At 42.3% G+C, this 19690-nt stretch overlaps 2 protein-coding genes across 3 annotated transcripts in view; one reads left to right on the plus strand and one right to left on the minus strand.

Annotated features, from left to right (window-relative positions):
* The window catches only part of WDR20 (WD repeat domain 20), a 54327-nt gene extending 38242 nt beyond the window's left edge, over positions 1 to 16085 (minus strand). The window contains exon 1 of one of the 2 annotated variants that reach the window (XM_082218052.1): positions 15720 to 16085. In XM_082218052.1, the coding sequence (XP_082074178.1) occupies positions 15720 to 15983 (264 nt within the window). In that variant the 5' untranslated portion in view covers positions 15984 to 16085. Of the gene's footprint in view, positions 1 to 1741; positions 1867 to 15719 lie in introns of those variants that run through there. The other variant, XM_082218053.1, reaches the window with a different exon arrangement.
* Positions 1 to 19690, plus strand: part of LOC309530761 (uncharacterized protein) — a 146218-nt gene that overhangs the window by 70760 nt on the left and 55768 nt on the right. The window lies entirely within an intron of this gene.

Below are 19690 nucleotides of genomic sequence, written 5' to 3' on the forward strand. Positions count from 1 at the left end.
AAGCTTTCTGCACTATGTATGTCAGAGTTCCCTGCTGAAACCAATGCTGGCTTGGGAGAGTTTCTGCCTCCATTCTCAGGATGACACAGTCCCCAAACCCACCCTTAAAAACATGGAAGCAAGCCATGAGACTATTATAAGGTATGAATAACCCCTGAAGCTGATGAGTGAAGCTTTGGTAGAAGCAACATTTGCAAGTTTAGCTCTTAATGAAACTCATTTCCTGCCCTCAGGATGATGCAAGTATTTGGGAAAGGGAGTTGAGATGTCTGAATGGTTTGGCTGTTCTCAGCCATTTTCATCTTTGCCCTCCTTCAAAATGATCTGTGCCATCTGACATGGACCAGCACAGCCACTCCTGTTTGCACATGGACTTAGTAGTGAATTAAGGCAGCAAATGCACCATCTTAACATCAACCACACCTCACAACTCGTTCCAGGCAATGAACTTTTTATTCACTTGCCATTTTTCATTTTGCTTTCCAGTATCTCCATTTGAGTTTTGGAACTTCTGGACACTGCAATAATGGCTCCTGCATATGAATCCACATTCACTGTTTTTCTTGACAATGTGGAATGGCCACTTGTGGTTTCTCAGGATCCTTGAGGAGAGTATGCAATAGCTGTGATTGAAGTTAACCCGTGAGGTGCCAACTTGTGTCATTGTGGAGAGGTACTGGGTGGCCTCAAAGATTTCTATTGGAGAAAGAGATCATATTACATATGCTTGCCACCAACTGCAACCTCAAAATCATTAGCAACATGTTTATCATCCATTCTCTGGAGAGGAGGTTAAGGGAAGAGATTATTGATTCCTTAAAGATTTAAACGAGAAAAGGTATGAAGCGGAGGGAATTTGTGGTTTCTTAGAATAAGGGTTCTCAGTTGGTGCAGGATGTTTAGACAGTCACTTCTTGGAGATAACTGATTCAGAAACGGAACAAGGTTCTATAACCAGATATACAATATGGTAATCAAAAGTATGTTTTGGCATGGCATCAAAACTGGACTCTATTGCTGCTTAATGCAATGAAAACAATGTCAATGAGACCACTTTTCAGAAAGTTTTCTCATCCTATCCCTGCTAAGGCATCACAGATTTAGAGAATAAAAAGCTAATCCTTCTGCATCCTAACACATAAAAAGGAACTGCAGCCCATTTTTAGATGAGGAGCTATCAGCCACAATGAAGAAGTATTCAGGGCATCTTTTGCCTTAACAATTGCAGAATGGGCATGAGCATTGGAACTGACCCAATCTGGAACTGGCTGTGTAGAAAGCTTGGCATGTCTCAGGAGCATAAAGATATTTCTTCACTGCATCCTCCCTCCCTCCACCTGCTCACATGCACACCCACACCAGGGCAGGTCTTGCCTCTGTCAGGGACTTTGTCTCCTGAGAAAAACTTTCTTGCTGGCACAATCAGCTGTTGTTAATAGAACTGCTGTGCCAATCTCTGGGGCCCGCCCCTAAGAGACAAGGTGCACACCCTTCCACACAAAACAACCTTCTATACTTTTAAAAGGATGCATAGGATCCTCTCATTCACTTCCCACACACAGCTACACAAAGCCTGCAACGCATATTCAACATATATACGCACAGTGAAAAGAAGATATGGTCACATGCGCTATCCTCAGCAATCCTGCAACAGTGTTCTAAGCCAAACAGATTTAAGAGAATAGTTTGGTTTCAAGCTCAAGAATGGGATTTAGATAGAGTAGGGCTTTGCACCACTTACCAATTATGGCAAGAGAAGATATGTGGAATGGCAGAAATGAAGGACAGAGGTGATATCTTCTATGGAAAGAGTGAGGGAAGCAATCAAGAGTAACATCGGGGCCCAATCCTGTCAGGCTGTCTTTCCCACATCCCATCTCAGAGCCAATTGACACCAACTGCCACCCAATCCAGCTCCTGCTTTTGTTTTGTTTCATGAGCGTGCAGCTGTTAATTGCTTTGAGGACTTGTGACAAAAAGCAGGCTATAATCTACTACATATCTCTCTATGTATAACACGCCACTAAGGAGATTGACCCATTAGTTCAAGCATTTCTGCATGCCCAATGGAATGATCTCCCATCTCCTTTCCCCGCATGCTGATGTGGGAGTTATCCTGCCCACCCTACCCTGCCTCAGAGCAGCCAATTTGGTGGAACACACGGTGGGAGGGGAGGGGATATGCCCCATTGCACTACAATAAGTCCTTGTGTGGGTTTGAGTTACTGGAACCAGTTAGCTGAATCTGTCCCTCAGTGGCAAAGCAAGTGATGTTTTAGCAAAGCTTCACATTTCACCAAACCAATTCATATATCATTGTCAAGCCATGGTTCAGAAACTTTGGCGGGGGGGGCGTTCCTCCTCCCTTTTGTAGCTTGCTGCAAAATCCAGCCTTGACAAGCTATGGTTCCTGCAAACCAGGAACTGCATCCAAACCTTCTGGAGTCATAGTTTGGAAGCGATTCCCGGGTGGAAGCAACTACAGTTCATCCAACTGAGATGCAATGACAAAACTAAAGTTTGAGCGAAGCAGGGAAAGGAAGGTGCTATACCTTTAAATAGTCAGACACCAAAATACACTTTGGTCACTATGCTTTAACCAAACCATAACAGCTGGAAATCAATACAGTCAATTACTAGTGATATATAAGATATGGAAGTCATGAAAGTCCAATGTGTTTCTTTTGAGTGCACTAATAAGATTTAGGCTAAGAGCTGGTGGACAACTGTACAGAAAATCAAGAGGGAGTTTGTCTCCTTGCATAAGGACCAGTATAAATTTAGTGATTATGGTGCCAAGGGGTAGTGATTTTTCTGAATTAATATGCAGTCAAGTGGTGTGTGTGTGTGTGCATATATGGCACAATTACAAAGCTATAGTTTCCAGGGTTCTGGTAGTGGTGGTAATTTTTTTACTGTAACTATTTCCTCAGTTAAAACAATTCATTAAAAAAAGCCAAAGACTTCAATTTATAATAATTGTAGGGCTGCCCAAAAACACTTACTCTCTCAAGAGGCTCACAAAAATTAAAAGAATAAAATACAGTATTAAATATGCAATACAAAATAATAAAAGGATTTCAAGTTCCAGTCCAACATCACCTACATTAGAGGGACCCCAAGTTAGAGTTATGATTTCTAGTTTGCTAATTCTCCACTTCTTGGTGCCCCTGTAGCCTAGAATGTTTACACAAGTGGTGTATTTAATTTGTGTTGTATCCTTGTTTGTTTATGCAAGCCTCAGCTGTAGGCAGCTTCATGGCCTGACTCACTTTGCAATTTTATAAATACCATTTTTGCAGTTTCTGAATAGGCAATGTACATTATTAACAGCTGAGGTAAAGAACAACATTCTGCTAATTGCAACTCAACCGTCTCAGGTCAAAGAGAAAAAAATGAAGACTACCCTCTTCCAGAAAAAAGGAACTTTCCCACTATTCTTTTTTTTAAAAAATGATATTAGAAATTTAAGAATTACAGAAAAAAGAAGAAAAGAAAACAACAAAAAATTTGACAAGACATACATTACAATACATAAAAGAAAAGCATAAAAAACAATACAACAATACAGCAAAAAAGAACAATAACATTAAAACACACATCCAATGTTCCATATCTTTATCTTTCATTTACTTGTTTCATCGACCTCCTCACACCTCCCTTTTTGTATTCTAATTTAATTAATTGTTTCAGCAAATTCTTTCCATCTTTCTCAATTTTTGTTATATAATTTATCTTAACGGTCTAACCTATTAATTAACTCAGCAAATCCTTTCCATCTTTCACTATATTCTGTCATTCAATTTACCTTAATTTATTTTAACCTTATCTTACCATAAAAAAACTTTAAAACTTAAAACTTAATACTTATTTGTACATGACTCCTTATATCATTTCTACTAAAGCCAAATAGTTTCATTCCAACATTTTTCCTAATACTCGTTAATTTTACACTAATTCTCAAAATAAATTTTTTAAAACTTTCTTCCAATCTTCATCCAACGTCTCTTCTTCCTGGTCTCGGGTTTTGTCAGTCCTTCTTGTCCATTCCATCTAGTCCATCAACCTGGTGATCTTATGTCCGAGGCTCTTAAGTCTTTTCCATGTCCCTTCTGCAGATCTTCTTCTTGTTTATACCTGCACTTTACTTTGTCTTTTGTTGATCATTTTCTTAATTTCTTTCCTTTCTCATTGGGGGGTAGGCCTCGGGGGGACTCCAATCCAAAAATATCTCCATCTCCCCTCAGCAGATCAGCCCATTCCCCACAGTCAACACTGTAATCCAAAAAGTATTTAAGAGCATGTTTCAAAGTCCCTCCAAAATTAAGAGCCCTCACAACTCCAGACCCCCCCTGGTCCACTCCAGATTCAAACTTCAAGAACAGCGGCTTATGTTCCTGCAAGGCCTCGAGTCTCTCCATTTGTGTTACTTGAGGTTCAACAGCAACCTCCTCCATTATCTTCTGCACTTGCACTTGCCCTGTCAAAACAGGTTCCTGGGTTGGTTCCTGAATAGTTTCTATATGGGTATTCGCCATTTGTCCAAAGTTTTTGACTGCAACAGTCATCAAATCCATCTTCTCATGCATCTGCTCCAGCAAAGCGCTTGTCTTGCAAAAAGCAAGCACCAAAACTTCTTCTAAACACATTTTTATTCAAGGTCAGAGTCTGGTCTCACGATCCTAATCTCCACAGCTGTGAAATCCCCAGATCAACTCCAGCAACAATTTAACAAGCTCCCTCTAGAGACGACAATTTCTATTTGTATCCATCTTTTGAAAGCAGGACCAACAAAAGAAAATTACTTTCATTTTTCAAATATTTTGTTTCTTGTGAATGCAAAAGGCAACATTGGAATCAATTTGTTTCTCTTTTTAAACTATCTGTCAAAAGACGTTCCATTCACAGTCAATGAACTTCTCCATAAATTTCTGTCTCTGACACCCCGTTCCCAGGTTTGAGACGGTGGGAATTTATCTTTCTTTACTCTCTCTCCTGCAGGCTTGAACAATAAAAAATCCCCCCCCTTTTCTCCTGCTTCCAAGAGGGGTTTTGGTGGTAATAACTGAAGGAGATTTAGACCTTTATATACGACTTTCCAGACTTTAGCTTGTAAAGTTTTTGCTTCAATCTATTTACAAAAACGGGAGGCGGACTTCCTGTTTAGAACCTTCCCGCTTCAGTGCCAAATTAAAATGTTTCTTAATCCAATTTTCCGTTCTACTCACGGGTACTTGTTTAGAGTCCAATTGTCCACAGGAAAAAGTCAGCGCTCTCCGGCAACGGCTGTGCGGCTTCACTCCGTAAAAGTAGCGGTTGATTCAAAACACCGCGCCACTCACCCCACGTCGCTTCAGATCCCCGAAAAAGGGTTTCCCTGCGAGTAGGGGAGGCGCTCCTGGTGTCAGCCGAATCCCACGTTCCCAGGCTTCCTCTGCCTGGGATTTTTAAAGGGTCTCCGCCTTCGCCGCGGCGGCAAGACCCAATTTTCACGGAGCGGGTTCCTCTCGGTCAGAGGAACTCCGCCATTGCCGATGGCGCTAACCCGGAAGTCGGAACTTTCCCACTATTCTTTAGTTTGCATAGGTATTTCATTCACTGGCCTATTAAAGATACGCAAGATAGTTTTCTTTTACATTTCAATTCTTCCAGCCAGCTGGATGTCTAGATAGTTCCAGTACAGTGAAGTCTGATTATTAACCAATAAAGCTATAACAATTATTGATTGTTTGCCTTCAGAGTTCTTAAATCTGCCCATGTACCGTATTTTTCACTCTATAAGACGCACCAGACCATAAGACACACCTAGTTTTTGGAGGAGGAAAACAGGGGGGGGCGGAAATTCTGAATCTCAGAAGCCAGAACAACAAGAGGGATCGCTGCGCAGCAAAAGCAGAGATCCCTCTTGCTGTTCTGGCTTCTGGGATAGCTGCACAGCCTGCATTCACTCCATAAGACGCACACACATTTCTCCTTACTTTTTAGGAGGGAAAAAGTGAGTCTTATAGAGCAAAAAATACAGTAATTATCAAGTTTCACAGCTTCAGGTTCTCAAAACCCCTCTTCCACTGTGCTGAGATGCTTAGGATCAGGAGGGTCCATTTTTATTTTGCCACTTTCAAAAACATTTTAGAAGCAAATCATTTTTACAACATACCCCAACACTTCACTGCTTGCACATCAGTCACAATCTAGGGCACACATGTATTTTGTTCTAATCCTTTTGCCTAATGTGTGGCTCGTACCAATGACCCTGAGACTGATGTTTAAATTAGACACACCCCATTCCGTATGCTAGTAGGGCAAACACAGAGAACACTTGCGACTGCTGCCGTTATATCTACTTTAGCCCCCAAACAAAAGCTTTCATCAGACAACTGATTTTGAAAAGCAAATACATATTTTTAAAGCTGTGAACATCTTTACAGAGCTCAAAAAGTTGCACATATCCTTAGTCACAAATTAGTCTGAATATCCTGGGGACCACAACCAAGCCCAGAGATAAAGAGTTAAAATCATAGCTTACTAGTAAAGCCCAAGCTTTGATGAAGATGATGCCATATGAAATCTCTGGCATCTCTACAAAAAGGATGCCAGAATCCAGGGCTGTAGGTGTTAAATTCTACCAATTTGGGGTGGGTGGAGGAAACAATCATGTCTTTATATTAAAACAGGGATGGGGAACTTGCAGCCTTGATGGATTCTCGATCCCGTAAGCCCCAGCAAGCTGATGGGAGTTAGAGTCCAACAATTTAGAATAGCAGAATAGTTAACATACTTAATAAACAAATCAACTGTATCCTGAATACAGCCACAGATTTAGCCATCCTGTGGATGCTGTACAAAAAGTGGATTTGTAGGGTTGTTTGTTTTTTCTAGGCTGTTTTCCATTGTTTGTTAGCTTAATAACCATGTTACTAGAAATGGTGACCTCAGAAATGCAGGGAGAAAGTACTGTAAACATCCCATCTTCAAAACTTCAGTTTATGTAATCTTGAAGTTAGAAGAACATGTTCCAGAAATCAGAATTGCAACTGAGATCAGAGTTCCCCACACAGTGGAGGCAGTTAGCAAGAGAAATCACTCGCTAACATTACTACCCAGAAACCAACTGAGGAATCGAGTATTACTATACTGTAGTTATCTGTTTCTGAAACACCAAGAATGCAATTTACATACAATAAAAACTACTAAACTTTACTGCCACCTTTCCAACTAGCAAGAAGAGAACCACTAGCCACAAACTGTCTGGTCATGACTGAAATGCAGGGAAACAGCAGTAACACTGTTGAGTATAATCATTTCAGAAAAGCACTACAAAAAGCTTCACAAAAGTTCTCAAGCATCCTTATAAAAGCCTCGTCTGATAAATCCTTAAAATCCTATGAAAAATCATACCGTATTTTTCGCACCATAGGACGCACTGGACAATAGGACGCACTTTGTTTTAGAGGGGGGAGAACAAGAAAAAAAATTATCCCCCTCTCTGCCCAGTGCCCCTTCAGTGAAACGGCAGGAGGCGCTGCACAGAGAGGGGGAGAACTTTCCCCCTCCTGTTTTCCCGCTCTAAAACAAGGTGCCGTTTAAGGTGCATTCAGGCGGCTACCTGGAGAGCAAGAGGGGTCGGTGTGCACTGACCCCTCGCGCTCTCCAGGCTTCAGGTTCCTTTCGACCTGCTCTTTGGGGCTGGTGGGGGGAAGCCCACCACCAGCCCCAAAGAGCAGGTCAGGGAGCAGCGGAAAGGCGCAGCGGAGAAGCTCCTGCCATAGCCGCGCGTCACCTCTCCAGCCGGGAGAGGGTCGCGGGGTATGGCTTCTTTAGCCCCGCGCGCGCTCTCCCGGCTGGGGAGGTGACGCGCGGCTATAGAGGCTCCTGCCATAGCCGCGCGTCACCTCTCCAGCCAGGAGAGGGTCGCGGGGCTATGGCTTCTTTAGCCCCGCGCGCGCTCTCCCGGCTGCAGAGGTGACGCACGGCTATAGAGGCTCCTGCCATAGCCGCGCGTCACCTCTCCAGCCAGGAGAGGGTCGCGGGGCTATGGCTTATTTAGCCCCGCGCGCGCTCTCCTGGCTGGAGAGGTGACGCGCGGCTATACCATAAATCTGCTTTCCTAGAGAACTATTGTTTACATCAGGGGTGAGGAACTGGCCCTGACCAGAGAGCTTATCATTATCTTCCCCATCCCTTACAGGTCAAGTCTGACAAGTAGGCAGAGCCATCCACATGTCAATCACCTGGCATCACAATGGCATCTGGTGACCTTTTTTGCCTACAGGATGGGCCAATGGGGAGGCACCGTTGGGCCCAAGGGGCAGAGGTACCCCACCCTTAATTTGCATGGACAGTGAAGGCATCCAGAGATAACAAATCATCTCAACTCCAACAAAAGAAAAGAAATCATCAGGTACAATACTCTGGAAGCCAAAGATACTGAAGTATTTCTGTTTGTCACTTTAACCGTAGTCTAAACTTTTATGTACAGTGGTGCCCCGCAAGACGAATGCCTCGCAAGACGGAAAACTCGCTAGACGAAAGAGTTTTCCGTTTTGGAGGTGCTTCGCAAAACGAATCTCCTATGGGCTTGCTTCGCAAGACGAAAATGTCTTGCGAGTTCCTGCGGTTTTTTCCCCTCCCCCCTTTTTCTAAGCCGCTAAGCCGCTTATCAGCTGATCCGATAAACCGATAAGCCGCTAATAGCGCTAATCCATCAATGGGCTTGCTTCGCAAGACGAAAAAAACGCTAGACGAAGAGAATCACAGAACAGATTCTTTTCGTCTTGCGAGGCACCACTTTACCTCAGCACATCTAGGTACAAATAACAGGCTATCTGCCTCTTAACCCAAGAGCAAGCATCTTATCAGGCAACTCTTTATTTCATGTTAAATTAGTTAACCTGTATGCAGAAAGCCAAGATGTATTACACTAAGACAATTAGACAATCATTTGCCATGCCTCAGTGCAGGTCAAGAACTTCATATGATTAAGCCATGAACGTTGTTAACCTTCCCACAGTAGCGACATTACATTAAAAATTAATATTTGGTAAACCATACAGCAATCTGATATGTCAGTCTGAGAATTTTTAAAAAGCAAACTTTTCTAGAAGTCATCCAGTAATTCAAGGTTGGGCAAAAGACAGACTATGCTCTATGGATGAACAACTGGCCAGTTTCTGGGAATCTGCCTAGGACCTACTGGTTGTTGGGATTCTGGCAAAAAGTGATGGTGCATACCAAGTATTACTTAAAACAGATTAGTTATGCCTTAATTGGTCAGAGATCCCAAGTATGCACTCTTGTTTTGTCAATTTTAAATTCAACCATGGATCATAACGATGCACGTGAAAATAAGTAGACACAAGACCAGGTCAATCTACCCCTGCAGTAATCCACCCTTCAAGAATTTACAGGGTTGACAGAAGAGCAATTTAGAATAAATTAATGAGTCCAGGTACTGTTTTATCTGTGACAAAGCAAAATAAAACATACAGTCTCAGGGATGGAAAAACAGAAACCAGCCACCATATTTCTGACATGTATTTTGGATCCCTTAGTCTTCAGTACTCACAAAGCTGGCTAAAAAAAAAAATTCACCTCCACCTATGTCATTGGACACACATCTACCTTCAAATGCAGAAAAGAGGCAAGCATTATAGAAGCATGGCCTTTCCACAAATACTTCCAGAGTAGCAGCCATGTTAGCCTGTTGCAGCAAAAACAGTCTTGTGATACCTTCAAGACTAACCAATTTATTGTGGCACATGCTTTCAAAGTCAAAAGTTTCCTTTTTGCATTTTGTTTCCCTCTGGCCACTGTCTTCTCCATTTCTCCTGAACCATGTGTATGCCTGGCCTGACAATTAAAGATTACGCTTCAGATATTGCCACTCTGAGATTCTTTGGAAGGAAGAACAGGATAAAAATGTATTAAAATATATAATACTTGAATATCCTGTATCTGATTCTGTTTGGCTACCTCTTTTTTTTTTAACCTACATTTTAGCAAAGTCACATGCCCTTTACAAGACATCTAAAGTTAAGGCCAACACATGCACACAAACAAAGCATTCCTCACCTCCCAGACAGATCAATTTAAAGACCAATGCAAGATCATACATATATTCCGTGTTGTGAAGTAACAAGAACATAGTTCAATTATCTATATGGATTACAATCCAATATGGATTCACATACACATTTAAATGGAAGGAAAATCTACCCTATAATACTTTTTAAAGCACTATGCAAATACAGAGTGGGTCAATGCATAGGTAATCTACCTAAAGTGATATTTACGGTGCAGTCCTGTACAGTTCTACTCAAAAGTAAGAACCACTAAACATAATTGTACTCTCAGGCAACTGGGAATAGGACAATATGCACCCTAGAATACCAGTACTTCCCACAGGACATGATCAATGTGCAATGAGTGTTTGCCACTAACAATTACAAACAAGCTATGACAAAGTCAAATGATGAAGATAATTTGCATAATTTCAGCAAAATAGAAAATACGAATTTACTCACAGGTGATTGGTACATGGGTGTTGTATATATTAACTAGTTCTTTAATGCTTATGTTAAATATTTGGGGGGAGCCTGATTATTCTTGGGGTAGTATAGAGCCATAAAATCGGTTATCGTTTCAATTAGCACTTATTTTGATATTTTTGTTTCATACTCTTTCTCCAGAGAATTCAGAACAGTATTAGAAACTCAGATATATAATCGAATCGCCAAATGGCATAACTTAGGATATGGTCAACAAAATGAAATGTCTAGGTGCCATCCCACACCCCCACGAAGTTGTTGTTGTTGTTCATTTCATTTCTATACCACTTTATATTTTATAGAACAAATCTCAAAGCTGCTTACAATACTTTAAAACATCAAGTAAAACAATCCAGAATAAAACAAATTCAAGTTTCAAGGAAAATATTTCAGAACCTTCTCTAAGTGACATTTTGCTTTCCCCGGTCAGCAACATGGCATCCAGAGATCTCCGTGCGGTAGCAATTGGATCTGTGCCAATAGCAAAACGTGACTAGCTAATTTCTGACAGTGGTTCAGAACAACACTGTAGCCTAACAATCCTCTGAGACAGGTAGGCAAAATAAGAATAGGAAGCATGAAGTATGAACTCCCAAGATTCAGCTCCATCATTCGAGCCTACGGTCATCAGCAAAAAAGATTCAAAAGCTGGGATCCAAAAACAACAAACAGGATGATTCAAGGAGAATTTGTACTCAGTGTTTCAATCAGCAACTTGCTAACCACACTAATTTGTATCTTTTTATACAGTGGTGAACTGCTTTGGAAACCGATATTTCAGTACATACAAGCGTCATCAACATGGACACAAGAACTTTTTGTTGTTGTTGTTGTTAATGGTGTTTTACAGAATCAAGAGACAAGTCTCTGCCTCAAGGAGTTTAAACTGAAATACCTAATTTTAGGCATGTTCATGAACTTGCAAAACACCCAGAGGAATTTCTGCCTTTTACCTTTGTAGAAAAAATGAACATGTTTATCACAATTTGCTTTAGAATATGAAGTAACAGTTGATAAACATGGCTTGCTATTTCAAAAGGTTGAAGGCCAAAATTCCACTAGGGACACGCAAGCCCCTGAAGCAGGCTTAACGTAAGGATTTGCAATTGTATCATAAGTGTTTTAAAAGGTATGCTGGGACCCGTTCTGTTCTGTTCTATAAAGTGCCCATTAAACTAGTTACAGTATATAAATACTAGTAATAAATGCTAATAAATTACAACCAAAGAGACAATGATGTGCAAAGACATGAGACTTTAGTCTTCACTTGGAATGTTATTTCTGTACAACTAGGTTTAGGGGGAATGAATCAACACAATGAGATTTCAGAAGTAGGCAGCTAAGCAAGAACACGGTAATCTGGATAGCCCATGAATAAAAACTGGCCTTCAAATAGCAAACGGAAAGATAAATACTATTTATCTGTTTCTATAGATTGCTCCTATAGCCCTATGAATAATTGAAAATAATGTATGTAAGTACAGTGGCACCTCGGTTTAAGAACGGTTTCGGTTTAAGAACAGACTTCCAGGACAGATTAAGTTCCTAAACCGAACTTAATACTGATTTTTTATTGCTACATTTATATTGCACATTTCTTGCAAACAGCCCAAGGTGGCATACATGGTTCTCCTCTTTATTTCATGCTCAAAACAACAACCCTGTGAGGTCTATTAGGTTGCAAGATAGTGACCAGCCCAAAGCCACCTAGACCGCTCCATGGGTGGGGGATCAGAACCCTGCCCTCCCAGGTTCTAGTCAAATGCTCTAACCATTACACCAGTTTTCTGGAAATCTTTCTGTTTGCACTGGGAAATTTTCTGATGCCATAGAAAGTGATCTAGTTTAATATGTTTATTTTTCTTCCATTTAGTAAACAAAGATAAAAGCACTCCAAAAAAAAATTTGTCCTACAAAGCACACTTGAAGTGGCTTAAATGATATATTATGTAGACATTTCTTTTGGAATACTTGTACAATTTAATGACAGTAGCACGTATTCACCTTACATTTTCTAAATTTAAGGCAAAAGGGTATTGAAAATGGTCAACATGTTGTTTCGATTCCCTTGCACCTGCCACTTACAAATGCATGTATTCTCTCTCACACTTGATAGGGATAATCTTATGAAAAACATTAACTACAACTTTCAAACTGGTGAGCTTGCCTAATATTGTATTTGCAACTGGCATCCATTCATTGTTACTAATGAACTTATGAAAGTATTAAATTTCCACGGAAAAGTGAACCACTGGAAAAAGTTCACTGTTTTTGAAGATGTCCACCTGACATCACTGGTTTAGCACATGATTTGCTGCATTCTAACTAAAAAGTTTCATTTTCAGAACATAATGTTTCACATTTTCTACTTTCTTCTTCCATAGCTTTCTTCAAGGAGAAAACAGAACCCTATACGTTCCTTTGATAAGATGTCTAAAACATTTAATTATTACTAAAACCAAAAAGGCCTCTCATACAAAATGCCTGTATCAAAGATTACCAAAGAAGATTACCAAAGATTACCAAATAAAGATTACCAAAGAAACCTTTAATATCAATTTCTTAACATAGAAATCTGAGCACTGCCAGCTAAGATACTGTTTTTGATTCAAGCACTTTTTAAGGCTATTCATGGCTCTAGCCAAGTATTGCTTGACTTTTGTTCTGCCTTTCAAAATATTTACAGCTGGATCTGAAATATACTAGATGTTTCTCAACAGAGCTTACTGTCATTCATTCAGTATGACATTATTCTTTTAATCAAAAGGGAGAACCTAAATGGCTTCAGAAAGCCAAACAAAATATACTGGCTTCCTTGTTGACCATTTCACTTCAAGATCTCTGTCCTACTTCCAAACTGCACACCCCTTTCCCCATATTTTACAATTGTGATAACTGGTGCCACAGAAATTTAATGACTCAGAGACTGGGTCATCTTGAAAATTAGTTCCCATGAGTAGCATTTGGTTGTAAACAAGGGAAGGCATGAGTGGTCATTTACAGCTCTACTGAGGAGCCAGACTCCTTCCTTCAGCAACTGTCACCTGGCAGCAGCCATTATATCCAGTTGCAGTAATGGAGGAAAGAGGAGAGAGGTAGGGCCGCGCCACCAATGCACCAAGATTTTGCCGCTTCTTACCTTAAACTTTTTCACCCCAACTCGTCAATAGAGAAAAACAAAGAACTTGTAGACAAGTTTGCTTATTGCCTCCTCCATCCCTATCCATTTTACTTCTGTGTTGTGTCTGTTTAAAGTATAAGCATGAGAGTAGGGGCTTTCTTCTTTTTCTTCTTCAATAAAGTGATCTAAAAGCCACCCTTGAACTCTTTCTTGGCTGAAGCGAACAAACAAATATTACACCGAATATGAATCTTAATACAGTATAGACCAGACTGTTGAGGAAAGATGAACTAATGTTTTAATTATGTATTAGGGCACTGAATCTCAGACAGAAGAGTCATAGAAACGATAAAGTTCAAGCAATTAAGACGTGGTAATAACTTCATCAGGCTATGAAATGAAACCACAAAGCTTCATTTGCCAATGTTAATTAGCACACCACTTAATTTGTATATAGTCAGAAGGTCTCTGTTTTCTCCTTTTGAAATGAAAAGCTTGCATCAATATATGGCACAGGTGCATGTGTACAAGATTTGGGCTTTAGTTGATCTAAGAGGATACTTAAAAATAGGTCTGTAGGGCTAGTTACTGCAAACTGATCCTCAACTAGAGTGTTTGATTTTTCACTGGCAATTCAACCCATCGTGTTACTACTGAGTAGGAAACTGGCATTTCAATATAATACAGCAGGTACCAGATATTATTATTATCATTATCATTATCAGCATCTACATGCCTATGTTCATTAACATGGTATTGTATGATTTAGGCACCCAACTCACAGGTGAAAATGCAAACTTTCTAAACTATCCAAATAAACTTAACTGTGATTACATATTATTTAATATCAAGTGAATGGCTAAAAAAACTTTATCACTTCTCTTTCAGGCTTCCCACAGGCATCTGGCTGGCCACTGTGAGAACAAGGTGCTGGACTAGTTAGGCCAGTGGCCTGATCCAGCATGCTCTTAAGAGCTGTTTCTATTACACTATCTCATATCAGCACCTACGCTTACATTAAACACACAAGAAGCTTCACTACTTTGAAAACATTTTCCAACCAAAACTCACTACCAACCAGAACACTGCTGTAACTCCTCACTTTCTACATCAAAATTCCCAGTTTTCCTAGCTAAAACCAGTTTTCCTTGCAAACTACATGCACCTCAAAAGGGTGTTGACACAATGATGACAAAATAATTCTTTCCTCCCAAAATCTCATGAGGCAGTGAATGAAAATGAACGCATCCAGAATTCATTTGTCCTGTAAACGGAGAGCTGGAAGGGCTCCTATAGACCAGCTTTGTTTAAGGGTAAATACATTCACCTTACAGCACAAGCGTTCCTGGAATACCAAAATGATCAATACTGCTTTAGCTAACAGCGCTTCTGAAAATAAAAAAAGTAAATCAACAGAACAAGAAGTCCATCCTTCTTATTTTATTGCTCTTCCTCGAAGAGCACGGCAGCCAACTTTTTAAAGGTATCCAGCAGTCCACCCACACATACTTCCAGAGACACCTTTTTGTGCTTCCTGTCAAGAGGGCAGGTTACATTAAAGCCTTCCAAGGCGAAAAGAAGAAGAAGAAAAAAGGTCTTGCTGCCGCCTCCCCGCTTCCATTTGCTTTTATCTTATTCAAAGTGAAGACCCACAGCACTTAAGAGAGACCTGTGTAACCTGCCCTATACTCCTGAGCCCAGCAAGGACACCTCCATTGCTCTCCAAACCACGCAAAGTTACCTCCCTCACACCAACCCACCTACCCAAAAAAGCTACAAGGGGTGGGGGACCCTTTAACGGATTTCTCCCCCCCTTTTTTTTAAAGGAAGCGAGGGAAACGTGTTTGTTGACAGCTCCCGCGCGGCGGCGGAGGCGGTTACGCCAGTCAGGCAGCCTCTCGGCGAGGGTGAGCCCAGCCAGAGAGGGCCGGGCGCCCCTTCACGCCACCCCGCCAGCCCCGAGCGCCCCTCCTCAGGCCGCGCCGCCTTCCTCAGCGCGACGCCGGCAGCCCCTTCCGAGCGGCGGCGCCCTCCCCTTCCCGTCCCTTTACCTTGCGGACCCCCTTGTAGATGTAGAAGTAGAGCTCCCGGCCCACATTGAAGCAGAGCCGGTCGCCGTTGCCGCTCTGGTCGTTGACGTTGACGAAGGAGACGCGGACGGGGTTGGAGCCCTGCGAGTTGAAGGGCACCCTGTTGGGCCGGCTGTACTCCGAGTGGCTCAGCAGCTTGTACAGCCCCTCGCGGGTGGTAAACTGGGTCTTAATCTCGTTCATCTCCTTCCCTCCTCCCTCCGCCGCCATCTTGGAAAGGAGCATTCATCCTGCCCCAGTGCCCGGATGTTGAGGCCAGCGCGCAGGCGCCGCCGCCGCCGCCGCCGAGAAAGGGGGAAAGCTCGCTTCCCCTGCCCGAAAGCAAAAGGGAAGGGAAGCCCTTGGAACGTTCACGCCGCGATGTGGGCGGGGCCTCGGGCCTTTCCCTCTCCCCACCCCTTGTTTACCGTGGGGCTGCGCGTGCGCCGGCTGCGCCCCTTTGGGGATGCGGAGGGGAGGGGCGAGGCAAAGCTTTCAGGTGGTAGGAAGGGGGGGAGAAGAGGGAGGAGCCTCCGGAGCGGAAGGGGGCGGAGAATGAGAGATGAGGAAGAAGCGAGGAGGGCAAAGCCTGGCTGGAGGCGTGCAAGGAGATAGGAAAGGGGCGGGGCGGCGGCTGCTAATTAAAGGGCAGGTGCCCTGCTGTTGTGTTTTTTTTTTAAATGGTTCGTATGACTTTCGTAGATTTTATATATGGATATAGTTTAAATGATATCAATGTCTATTTTTTAAAAAATAATTTCCCCCCTATCTTTTGAGGGGATTCTTGTTTTTTCTCTCTCTTAAGCCACCACTAGTCCCATAATGCTCCTGCCAACCTAGCAGTTCGAAAGCACGTCAAAGTGCAAGTAGATAAATAGGTACCGCTCTGGCGGGAAGGTAAATGGTGTTTCCGTGCACTGCTCTGGTTCACCAGAAGCAGCTTAGTCATGCTGGCCGCATGACCTGGAGTTCCTTTACCTTTAGTCCCATAATAATAATATAATTTTATTTATACCCCACCCTTCCCGGTTTAAAACACTTAATTATAAAAGCAGCATAAAATACAGTATAAAAACACGAATAACAATAAAATTCAAAGTTCAGAAATCTATTTACAGTAGGGGAAATCCATCTAATAAGCATTAGATAATCACCAGGGCTAGCTGGCTGAATTAGTCCTACTTGGGCCAGCAAGGAAGTCAGGGGAGAATTAGCTGTGGGGTCTCAGAGCGGGTAATCTTCATAAAAGGGGAGGGGGAGGGAAGAGAAGGGAAATAAAAGATCAGGTTGAATTCAAATTAAAGGCCAGGTGGAATAGCTCTGTCTTACAGGCCTGATGGAAGGAGGTTAAATCCTGAAGGGCCCTAGTCTCATGGGACAGAGCATTCCACCAGGTAGGAGCCATCACTGAAAAGGCCCTGGCCCTGGTGGAGTCTTCCTTAGGGCCCGGGACCTCTAAACTATGGTTATTCATGGACCTTAAGGTCCTCTGTGGGGCATACCAGGAGAGGCGGTCCGGTAAATACAAGGGTCCTAAGCCACAAAGGGCTTAGGCGAAAAGGGAAAAGGCTTAAGGGAAAAAGGCGGAGTGTTTGTAAATAGATCATGGTAATCTAGGGAAAAGCGCTCTGCACATGCTCTTCATTGCTTAAGGAATGAGTATGGTAGGCTTTTGTTTCTTCACTGTGTGGTTTGTATTGTTGCTTCCAGCAAAGGAGCTATTGGAGGGGGGGGCGCTAATTATATTAGAGGCTGCATCCACAGAAGTATAGTGTCTAGATCAAGGGTAGTCATAAAAGGTAAAGGGACCTCTGACCATTAGGTCCAGTCATGGCCGACTCTAGGGTTGCGGCGCTCATCTCGCTTTATTGGCCGAGGGAGCCAGTGTACAGCTTCTGGGTCATGTGGCCAGCATGACTAAGCCGCTTCTGGCGAACCAGAGCAGCGCATGGAAATGCCGTTTACCTTCCCGCCAAAGCGGTACCTACTTATCTACTTGCACTTTGATGTGCTTTTGAATTGCTAGGTTGGCAGGAGCAGGGACCGAGCAACGGGAGTTCACCCCGTCGCAGGGATTCGAACCGCTGACCTTCTGATCGGCAAGTCCTAGGCTCTGTGGTTTAACCCACAGCGCCACCCGCATCCCCTAAGGATAGTCATAGTGCTGCTCTATTCTGCCTTGGTCAGGCCACACCTGGAGTATTGTGTCCAGTTCTGGGTTCCACAATTTAAGAAAGAAGTTAACAAGCTGGAACATGTGTGGATGAGGGTGACCCTGATCATAAAGAATCTGGAACGGTTAAAGGAGCTAGGTATGTTTAGCCTGGAAAAGAGGAGACTGAGAGCAGACATGACTGACATCTTCAAATAGCTAAGGGCGGTCACATGGAGGATGGAGCAAGCTTGTTTTTCCTGCTCTAGAGGGTAGAACCCAAACCAATGGATTCAAGTTGCAATAAAGGAGGTTCTGACTACACAGCAGGAGGAACTTTCTTATGGTGAGAGCTGTTCAACAGTGGAGTGGGCTCTCTTGGAAGGTGGTGAACTCTCCTTCATTGGAGGTTTTTAAGCAGACGTTTCAATGGCCATTTGTCTTGGAGGTTTTAGTTGAGATTCCTGCATAGAAGAGGATTGGACTAGACCTGGCATCCCCACCCTTCGGCCCTCCAGGTGTTTTGGACTACAATTCCCATAATCCCTGACCACTGGTCCTGTTAGCTAGGGTTCATGGGAGTTGTAGACCAAAACATCTGGAGGGCTGCAGGTTGGGGGTGCCTGAACTTGACCACTGTGGTCCCTATAAACGCTACAATTCTCTACTTTACGTGGTTGTTCTCCCACCCTTTTTTAAATAGCAAGATTCTGTGTCTGTGTGTGTGTGTGTGTGTGAGAGAGAGAGAGAGAGAGAGAGAGAGAGAGAGAGTGTCCATCTCCAGGAAAAAGTGAGCAGGCTCCATCCTTCAGCCCAAAATGATATTGACCCCTTTGAGGGCTGATAGGAATGTGCAGGGGGTGGATAAAGATCTGGGGGCAGGAAAAGGGGTGGGGGAGTTTACAAGTTATAGTGCAAAATAATAATAATAATAATAATACCAGGATCTGTAAGCCTCAGAAATAAGAAGAATGGGCATGTACAATTCCACTGAGGAACTTCTGTTGTTTAATAAAATGATTTCACAATCCACTGGATGTAAATTCTTACAGCTTACCACTGTGTTTCGGCCTTGAAAGGCTGATCTTTCTACTCTACAAATACTGTCCACTCACCTTCCCTTGTATGTTTTACCTTTTGAGTTTGTAAGCCTGATGTCAGGGCCTATGCTTTTTATCTCTTTGGTTTTTTCATTTATGTGATCTGCTTTTGGAGATAATAGTCTAGAAAACAGGACAAAAATATAGGAAATAAATAGTGTTCTGAGTTTGGATGGTGCTTGGAATATTTCTAAGTCTGAATAGCTGTGGACATTTATATTATTATTATCTTGCAATAGCCTCCATTGTAGCTGCTGACTTGTGATTTCTGAAATGGGTACAAAGGTCTGTGGTGATATTTGCAACATACTGCATGTCACATTCCGAGCCATTTCCTTTTTAGAACATCTATTCCGTGGCTGGACTTACAGATAATACAATGTACTCTATCTGCAACGGCAATGAAAATTATCTCAAAAGAACCAATTCCAAAAAAGCCAAAGAAAAACCACCTGTAAGCTTCCTTTCATAGCTTTTCATGAACCTTCAAACCAATGCAAATTATTTTTGAAAGCTGGGCTAAATCACTGTGAATCCAGTTGTGATATGATCTGCACTTATCTCAAGGAAACTGTCACTTTCAAGACCTAGTACATAAAGCACAATATCACCTTCATAGCTGCAAGTCTAGCTATGTAATAAAGGTTACAGAATGCGAGTGCCTGGAATGCCGCATACAGCATGTTTGTGGCAGTGAGGGG

This window comes from Podarcis vaucheri (assembly GCF_965113315.1).
Source record: "Podarcis vaucheri genome assembly, chromosome: 1".
NCBI classification, from domain to species: domain Eukaryota; kingdom Metazoa; phylum Chordata; class Lepidosauria; order Squamata; family Lacertidae; genus Podarcis; species Podarcis vaucheri.